General features: G+C 41.4%; 1 protein-coding gene across 1 annotated transcript; it reads left to right on the top strand.

Annotated features, from left to right (window-relative positions):
* Window positions 1–264: 264 nt before the first annotated feature.
* FGG (fibrinogen gamma chain) lies at window positions 265–5,419 on the top strand. The gene is made up of 10 exons (XM_059470717.1): window positions 265–363; window positions 460–504; window positions 883–1,066; window positions 1,171–1,264; window positions 2,207–2,337; window positions 2,981–3,114; window positions 3,249–3,433; window positions 4,006–4,283; window positions 4,621–4,790; window positions 5,195–5,419. Exons 1-10 carry the CDS (start codon window positions 292–294, stop codon window positions 5,207–5,209), a joined length of 1,308 nt encoding a protein of 435 aa, XP_059326700.1. The 5' UTR covers window positions 265–291; the 3' UTR covers window positions 5,210–5,419.
* Window positions 5,420–9,896: the final 4,477 nt, after the last annotated feature.

The following is a 9,896-nucleotide window of genomic DNA, read 5'->3' as shown; positions in this document are numbered from 1 at the left end:
TGATGTTTGTGACGAGGTGTAGCGTCTCCATGCCTTATCTCACCTTCCTGCCTCCCCTGAGACCTGGCTGGAGCAGAGATCAGGCGACTAAGCGCAAAGCGGGTTCTGAAAATGGGAGGAGTGTATGTGCAAATTCTGGGAATCCGCCTCAGATCCCTACCCCACCTCCTCCCACCACCTCCCAGTGCCCGCCCCCAGCTTCAGCCTGCTGCCTTAAACTGCTGCCCCCCTGCGCTGGGCTGGACATTGTCGGCTGCTGACTGCACCAGTGGCCCTGGTGGGACAGACACGATGGGGCTGAGGCTGTGCCGCTGGGCTCCCCTGGGCTCGCTCCTCTCCCTGCTCCTGTCCACCAGCATGGCGGTAAGTGAAGGCACAGCCTGAAGGAAACTGCGTGCTAGCGCAGAAAGGGGTCTTGGAGAAAATCCACTAAAAACATCCCTCTTTTCTTCTCTTCAGTACATTGCTACCAGAGAAAACTGCTGCATACTGGATGACAGATTTGTAAGTACCTGAACAATTTTCTTTTATCTTAAGAATGTAACTAAAGCTTTTCTATGCTGATTATTAACCAGTGTTATCACTTGAACCCCATCATTGTTTTCTGTACTTATTAAGTGTGTTTTGCTTAAACCTGTCATTTACTGATAGCAGTATATGCTTGGTAAAAGTGGATGAAAGCACATTTCCAGCAGATGCTACAATAATGGCATGCACTGTTTTCTTGCTGCATGCTGCAAATTCAAAGTCTGCTGCTAATGCCTGCCCTTTTTTATCCTTTATCATTTGTGTCAGCAGTGACTGAAAGTTCCTCTGCCCACACGTTCTGCTCTGCTTGCTTTGCCCCTGAAACATTGACAACTGTGTCCCTTTACTCCTTAGGGTAGCTTCTGCCCAACAACTTGTGGCATTGCAGATTTCTTTGCTAAATACCATGCCACTGTGGATAATGACCTGCTGGAAATGGAGAGACTTTTGCAGCGTATTTCTAATGCCACAGTAACAGCAAACGAACTGATCCAACACATCCAAGACCTCTATCCTTCAGAAAAGCAGATATTACCAAGTGAGCATATAAAAATAAGCACACAACTGAAAAATATTATTTATGTGGTTTTCTTTTTTAAATTTTCCTAACTACAATTATTTTGTACCTTTTCTGTTTTACAGATGAACTTGATGATTACACTCAGAGGTCCAGGAAAATAATTGAAGAAATTGTCACATATGAAAAGACTATATTGTCTCATGAAACTACTATACAGTAGGTATCTTCCACTTCTTTTATCAGTGACAATTCAAATTGTTTTCTTTCTGTTCTTTTGTCAAGTGCCAAAAAGCCTTTCTCAGAAAGGTTTTTTGTGCTCTTGAGGACAGTTCTGCCCACACTGGCATTAGTAGCTACCTAGCAAGACACAGAAGGATCATGAGGATCTGATACTGAATTCTCTGCTCACCTGGACAAACTGTTAATTGTGCAAGAAGTACAAGATAAGAATTGCCATGAAGCCTGGCGATATTTTTATTTATGTTTCCCCTGCTGTGCCAGCTCTCCCTAAATTTTTTTTCATGACCTTTGGAGGTCATGAGTTTTTGCTGTAAAGCAGAGCATGTGGAATGTTTGTGCAATCATTTACTCTGGCCAATTTTGTTGCATACATCCATGAAAATTAGCTCCGTTACCTAGTTCTAAATCATAAGTAACTATAAACTTAGTGATAGTCTTTTATAAGTAAACATTGGAAATAGAATTGAAAACATCATTAATCTTACTAAATCTTAAGGATATGTTTTTTGACAGACCTCTGCTTCTATGACATTATGTCAAAGATTTTCTTAGGCATTCTGACACTTTCAGCAGTTTATTTAGAGCACTTATGTTTTACAAATACATCCATAACTGAAGAGTTTATTCTTTACATCAGGAGAGGAAAGTAAAACTTTCCATAGTTATATTAATACATTAATTACTGGTTAGAGTTTTGCTGGTTAGAGTCAAGTTTTGCATATGGTTAAGTTTTGCATGAGGTTAAGCCTGTGCTTTCCCATTTTGCCTGTCCTTAACTCTGAATTCCAGTGCTGAGAGAGGCACCCCATTTTACAGGGATGCATTAGATCCATGAGGCATGTGTCCAGGGGAATGAATGGGAATTACACATTCTCAAACAGCAGGTACAACAATCCATTTTTGTGTCTCTCTGTCCAGACAGTTGACAGACACACATATAATGAACGGCAACAGGATCACAGAGCTGAAACAGAAGATTGCCCAGCTTGAGTCACTCTGTCAGGAGCCGTGCAAGGACCGGGCTGAAATTTACGAGACCACTGGAAGAGGTGTGCAGAATGTTCCCTCTATGGTGGAGGGTTGATTCACTACGAGTGCTGCTGCTTGGCACCACAGCAATGATTCACTTGGAATCTTGTGGGTCATAGACTTCTGCAAAGATACATAAAATTGCACATTATAAAGCCAGTCAGTACAAATTAGATGATCTGCAAGGATTCAAATGGAACTTAGTTCTTGCTTGGCCTCTTTGGCCAAAATACGATTATCCCAAAATGTGTGCTAAACACAAAGGACATGACTGGAGTTTCCATGGACCTGGGACTAAGAGAAGATAACTCATCAAATTTCTACTAAGCAATGTTGAAAAAAATGTAATTATTCCATTAGGTCCAGAATTAACTTTCTTTGTTGCTGTGGTAATCAATGCAATGACTATGTTTTACACTGCTTAAACTCTGCATGAGACTAAATTCATCTTCACCTTACACAAGTCCTGTGACCCTCAGTAGGGTTTTTTATGGCAATGACATTGAACTATGTGGACTCAGTAGCTTAATTTGCAACAATGGTATTTAGATAAGTTGCATTTCTTGCACTAAAAAAGATATAAAATATCTTAAAATATAAAATAAATGTAAGGATAGAATTGTAGCTAGATTGGAAATGATCTTTGGAATATCTTTACTTCAGATTGTCAGGACATTGCAAATAAGGGTGCAAGGAAAAGTGGACTGTACTTTATCAAGCCTCAGAGAGCCAAGCAGTCATTCCTAGTCTACTGTGAGATTGACTCATATGGCAATGGCTGGACAGTACTACAAAGGGTATGTCACTTATGTATTATTGCTGTAAACAATCTTTTTGCATGAGTACTGTTTTTATTTACCTACATATGATACATATCTTTTTGACTGAGGTTTTTATTTTTGTTTTTGGTATTTTTGGTTTATTTCTCCAGAGACTGGATGGGAGCGAAGACTTCAGTAAAAATTGGGTTCAGTACAAGGAAGGATTTGGACATCTGTCTCCAGATGACACCACTGAGTTCTGGCTGGGCAATGAAAAGATGCATTTAATAACTACACAGTCCACTCTGCCATACACCTTACGAATAGAGCTGGAGGACTGGAGTGGCAAAAAAAGGTATTTTCTTATTTTGCTTCTGAGATTGACAGCTTAAAACGTCCTGCTCCCGCTGCTGCATCAGTTTGCACTGACAAAAGGTTGCTCCTAAAAATTTATGAACTCTTAGACCAGATAACGTGTGCATGAAACTGCTTTGGCTCCTGAGCTTACAGTTGTGACAGCAGTCACTGGGTGTTTTAGTCACATGGGCCTGTCATAAGGCCACATGCTGTCAGCACTCATTTATTAGGCAGAAAGAATCTGTTTCTTCTCTCCAAGTTTCTTTGTCTTACTTATCTTATGGACTACATATTTATGTGTGTGTGTGTGTCTGTGTGTGTGTTGATAATGTAGATATTTCATACATCACTAAAGACTAGTAATCAGAAAACATGTCGGGTACCGGAGCACAAAAGTTGATTGGATGTGTGTCACTTAACTGAGGCCCACAGTCACATAAAAACAATTCGTTCTGAAATGCTAGGATGCAATAAATGCCTTTTCTGCAGTTTTAGCGCTGATTAATTTTTCACTTGTGCATGTGCTGGGAATGCAGCATGCCCATGTTGAGCCCTGCCCTCTGTTCCCAGCACTGCTGACTACGCTGTGTTCAGAGTGGGGAGTGAAGAGGACAAGTACAGACTGACCTACGCCTACTTCATCGGGGGTGACGCTGGGGATGCCTTCGATGGATTCAATTTTGGGAATGACCCAAGTGATAAATCCTACACCTACCACAATGGCATGCGGTTCAGTACCCACGACAACGACAACGATAACTATGAAGGCAACTGTGCTGAGCAGGATGGATCTGGGTGGTGGATGAATAGATGCCATGCTGGCCACCTCAATGGCAAATATTATGTAGGTAAGTGTCTTCTGAGTGCTTATATCCAGGACACCACGTTTCGGTGACAAAGGGAAATGAGTCATGTTTGTAGAGTACACTTTGCCTTCTGGATTTTCCAAAGCTGGCATAGTCCGTTCTTTGCAATAATTGTTAACACCAGTGGTAGGAATTTGTTACTGCTCTCCATTCCAAAGTGGGATAATCAATCCTGAGAGAAACACAATAGGGGGAGAAAGAGAGTGAACAGAGTCTGTTAGATCATCCAGGGGTGCCATGGAGGTGTCAAGACCAGAAAAATGTATGGGCACTATTTTAGAAAGCTACCAACTGTTTTGCTCCAACTGGTGTTTCCTAGGTGGTGTGTACACATCAGAAGATGCTGGTCCTGCTGGATTTGACAATGGCATTATCTGGGCAACCTGGCGTGACCGGTGGTACTCCATGAAGAAATCTGCCATGAAAATCATCCCATTCAACAGACTGTCAGTGGATGGACAGCAGCACAGCTTAGGCAATGTCAAACAGGTTCGAGCACAGGGCCAAGGAGATATTTAAAATTAACACAGAACATTTCAATAATAGTTGAAACACTTCAGTAATAATTTTAAATAGTGAGCATGGACAGCTGAAGTTAAGCCCGCTGCATCTTCGAGAAGCTGGCTTTTTTAATTATTTTGTCACAGTAGTAGTAGTCACATGAGTACTTTAATTTTAGTGCACCTTCTACATTACTGTTTCTTTTAATGGATGGATAAATGGATAATCTCATGATCAAGAATAATCCCTTGCTTTTGTGTATATTAAATGCTGCATTTTTAATTTCCAACTAATATAACTATGTATGGACACTATCAACATGTCATCCATCGTAGCCTTATATACTTCTTTCATTAGAAGAACATTAAAATACTCTTTTTTTTCTGTTTTAGGTTGGAGATGCATAAAGAATGATTTGAAAAAGACCAGTCTGAACAGGAAAAGCAAATCTTTTCTAAGACACTGAACTTAACAAACATTACACAGTTCAGTTTTGACTACAAAGCATCATTGACTGTAAGATACCCAACCCCTTCCCTGAGCAGTGCTTACCTTTGTTGATGGTTGGTTTTTTTTTTCTGTACACATTCTCAATAAATTTTTGATTATTACAAAAAGGCCTGAGTTTGTTATCTGTGGTCTACAGCTGGCCAAGCAAGGCAATGAAAACTTTTGATAGGTGGATCAAACCTACTTGATTCAGTCATTCCTGAATTTCACACCAGCAGTTCCTGCTCTTTGTTTAGACTGATGTGTTCAACCTATTTCTCCATAAATGTGGCAAGTATCCATAAGTTTTCAAGTTTTCTAATAAAGTTGTTTGGTGACATAGATCAAAGTACATAGCAAGTTGAAAGTAGCCTACTTTACTGCTGAAGACTATTTAACTTAAGTTACCACAAAGTAATGAATACATTTTTGGTTGGGATGTGCTAGGTAGTATCAATGACCAAGAAAAGGTATTTTACTCCAGACCATACACATTAACAAGTTTGTCAAATTTTACTCGGAGTAAGTTTCATTTCGTATATGACACATAGTAGTACACAAATATTTTTAAATTACTTCAACTTATTCAGTGCCATGCAACCAAGAAATATTAAAATTTGCAGCAGAAATTGATTGCATTTTACTTGTATTTTCTTTCTCTGGACCTGATAATAATTTCCCATGTGATCCACATCAGCAAATCCACAGCACAGGTCATGACCAACAAAGAGTTTGCAGTGCTGTCTGAATGTATCTCCTCAAAATCTGATGAGTGCATTTGAGGGATGTGTTAGCAAACCAAATTAGGTTTGTGAGCAAATTGCTCAACAAAAGATACACCCAGAGCTAGAAACTATAACTATCTCAACTGATGCATTAAGTAAAATAGGAAGTGTATCCTGGTCTTTATATTTTTAGCTACTTATGAAAGACCAGAAGTTTGCCTGGTACCTCTAAATAGCACATTCAAGTGCTTTATTTTAGAGACAGGAGGACATTTCAGTGATAAAAGAGACCTTACAGTCAGTTCATGCTGCTCAGCAGTTTTCCAGTTTTGATGCCCAGATGCCTCCTGAGGCTGGTGCTGAGCATCTTTCCTGAATCTGAGTCTCCACATCACAATAAACTGCCAACTCTCTCTCATTAAGATTTTGACATAGTTGAATTTTTTTCTCTTGGGCCAAAATTTAAGAGGAAGACAGGTTTCTCAGGAGAGAAGAAGGCCTCATTATCTAGGGTCAGATGAGGTTAACAATGGCTTGAGAAGAGGAATGACCCCTCCACACCACTGAACTGGTATATTTGCACAAAACAGTTGCACCCGTCCAACCAGCCGTGGTGCACAGCTCCCTGCCGGCCTTGACACTCAATTCCTCACCAAGCAAAGCAGTTTTCCTGATGAACATTTTGTGCTGTAAGGCCTCTCCTGTTGCTCCATGGAGCTGAAGCAGTATGTGTAGAGAGGCTGGAGAGAAGGATGGAAGGGAAGGGCTGGCAAGCCCAGTCTCGTCCTTGTTCTGCCAACACCACTTGAGTAACATTGGCTGAGTCCCTTCCACTTTCTGTTTTCAATTTATGCCACCTATGACATGACTTTAGGTTGATATTATCTATATATTTGCAACATGGATTTAAAAAGTATTCTTTTCACCTCTGTCACTTTGATATCTGTATTTACACTCTGCTAGATGAGAATTGTTATTGCCTCTCCTGGTTTAGATTTTGGCTGCAATTTGATGGCCATCTGCTGTAATTACACACATTTCATGGATATGAGTTGGCATTTTATGGATTGCTCACCCTAACTAAGATCAGCTTATTCTTCCAGTTGGTTTGCTGATGGGTATCTTTAAGTTTTCAAAAATCATTTTCATCTCTGGAGAGAAGCATTTGCTCCAGTGCTCAGAAGGGTCAGAATCAGCAAATCCAAGAAGCCTGATCTTTCAATGAAGTCCTATGCCAGAGTTAATCAGTGAGTCTTCAGGGTCCCAGCCTACTGTTGTGTTCTCTGGGCCCTGGAAGAAATCTAGCAACATTTGTGCCTCTGGAAGCTCCTTGTTAAGGTATCCAATACCATATTTATCAGAAAGAGGCTGGAAAAGACCTGGTTTTTCTAACTCTTAAAATAGAATAATGCTCTCAGTATTATTTTTTGCAAGCAAGTACATTGCAATTGAACTTACTGCCCCTATTTTGTATGCTGAGGGCTGAGCATATTTCTCTTTTCTAAATAATTTCTTATCATACATGACCCTCAGACTGTAGCCTATAGTAAAAGTTACCTGTATTTAGAAAAGTCTGTACCTCTCACATTATAAAAGTTTATTAAAGGATTTGGTAGCCTTTGTTTCACACCTTGAGCTTTCAGTGACTCTTCCAAAGACCACTGGAGCACAAAAAAGAAGAATCTCTCTCCAAAAGTAAGGGGAAAAGAAAAACTGAATGAGGAAGATGCAGAGGAAGAAAGAAGCAAATAAAGTGGATTGACTGCAGGACTTCTGGGTTCCTCAGTTCTGGGATATTGCGTTGGGAAAATGTGGGACAAAGTGCTGGGACTGACTAGTAATGACTTCAGAAGTGTTAGGTAGTCTGAGGAGCATATGAAGAGAAAGTGAAGATGAGAGCTGAGTCTGAAGGAGAATAAACTCTAAGACAAAGCATCCAAAGGCAGGTTATGAATGAGCGAGCAGGAGGAGCAGAAGGCACCACTTGGAAGCTGGTGGTGGGGCAGCAGACACAGAGGGTGCTGGGCAAACAAGGTGAGGCTCACATCTAGGGCACACAAACCACCTCTAAACCCTAATACTGTGGCTTTTAGCCAAAAGCAGGGCAGATGAAGTAGTGAACTGCACTTCTGTCCTTTGATCCTGAATTAAAGTTAAATCCAAAGTTTGTCTAGCTCTTGGCCTCCAGCCTTTCAAACACCGACAGAAGTGACTGAATGATTGCAACATGAAAGCAGAGGTACAGGCTGAAGGTCAGGCACACAGATTCAGCCCCTGACTGTAAAGCCTGAGAAACTCCTCCTTCACCCCAGCTTCCCCCAGCAGCTGTCTTCGCAGCAAGCAGGAAACCCCTCTTAGCTTACCTAATGCTTATGATCAGATATCAATTATTTTTCCAGTCCCTCTAGCCTTGGTGGCTGACTTTTGCTTGGACCAGAGTTAAGTTTGCTGTGTTTGAGTGTCACCAGAGAGCTGTGCCATCCCCCAGGGTCAGAAGAGGTCTGGAACATGCTACTTGCCATGTCCCCTGTTACCCTGGTGACCAGTGCCTGGAACATCTCCTAGCAAATTGTCACATCCTCTGCCACCGTGGTTGAAAAGGCAGAAATTCTTCTGCTTTGTGTGCTCTTACTACTATTGATTTTTAAGGCCCATTAAATTACAAATATAATGTTATTATTGATGATCACAAAATCAAGCATTGACAAACTGGGAATAGTTAGAACCCAAGTGGCACACCTCACATCTGCATTATGAAGGATGCTTTAGTTGTTGCATAGATTCTAACACATATAGGTAGCAGGACAGGGTGGGGCACAGTGGTGCCTTACTTACAGCTGATACCCTGCAGAATTAGGGGCTATTCCTGCCCTGATCAGCCAGTGCCTGTGGGACCAGAGGAAAGACACTCATGTGTCCCAGAGCTGGCTGCCAGCTGTTCCCCCTGAGCCCCATGGTGCTGGCACAGAGAGGCAGCTGCCAGCAATGGGAGCTGCACTTAGGGTGTGCTCTGAAGGCTTCAGGCTATCAAAATGGATCCCAAAAATTAATAGCTGCTTTTGGACTTAACCTTCCCACCTGGTTTCTACAACTGTGAAAAGGGGAAATTCATGGCCAGGGAATGAATGTAATATATCACAGGAAAATCCTTAAAGCTTTAAGCAGTCTGCAGAGCATCACCCTACAATGAAAAGAGTGTACAGCTCTGGGCAGATGCTTGCCTGTGGAGCACCATCCCCGTGCTCAGTGTGAGGCAGAAGGGGTTCAGTGGAAGAAATATCATATGTGATCCGGTGGTAAAGCACAGTCCATGACTGTATGCCCAAGGGGAACCCACAAAGATTGCACCTGCAATTCCTGTGCTCCTGAGCAGGAAGATCACAAGCTTTTTCACAAGTGATCACAAATTTTTTCACAAAACTCACAAGAGATTTTTCACTGGAGTTTTGTGTCTATTATAGAGTTAAAAACTGAGCTTTTTTGGACATTCTCCACGGACCTCAGTATATTTTGTTCAACACCAACACGCAGGCAAAGCAATGACTTCCTTTTTCAAATATCAGCTCTTTGTTTATGCAGCCAAATGCCCATCACACTGAGTGTGTGTTTTCCAGCAGGTAAGCACTGCTGGATCCCACTGGCTCTGACACACATCTTGGTTGACTGTCCAGTTACAAGAAACAGTTTTAGACAGAATTTTTTCCTGGAATTCTTGGTGTTGCCCGCATGTTGGTGTTGAACGAACTTATCTGGAGCAAATAACACCAGAAACTTGTGCAAGAGGCCTTAAGTAATCGTTGAAGGGGGAGGGAGGCATGTGGTGTGTTTTTTCTACAAACAGAAGGGAGCATAATGATTAATCTCAGCTTCACATTCAGGT

Source organism: Ammospiza nelsoni, chromosome 4 (assembly GCF_027579445.1).
Source record: "Ammospiza nelsoni isolate bAmmNel1 chromosome 4, bAmmNel1.pri, whole genome shotgun sequence".
Lineage (NCBI taxonomy): Eukaryota > Metazoa > Chordata > Aves > Passeriformes > Passerellidae > Ammospiza > Ammospiza nelsoni.
This window is presented reverse-complemented; position numbering and strand designations above follow the sequence as displayed.

What these genes read in the sequence shown, in the direction of transcription:
- FGG (XM_059470717.1), top strand. Translation starts at nt 292, where the DNA reads ATGGGGCTGAGGCTGTGCCGCTGGGCTCCCCTGGGCTCGCTCCTCTCC. An exon ending in TCCTGTCCACCAGCATGGCG is followed by an intron (nt 364 to 459) that starts GTAAGTGAAGGC and finishes TCTTCTCTTCAG; the next exon opens with TACATTGCTACCAGAGAAAA. An exon ending in AGAAAAGCAGATATTACCAA is followed by an intron (nt 1,067 to 1,170) that starts GTGAGCATATAA and finishes TCTGTTTTACAG; the next exon opens with ATGAACTTGATGATTACACT.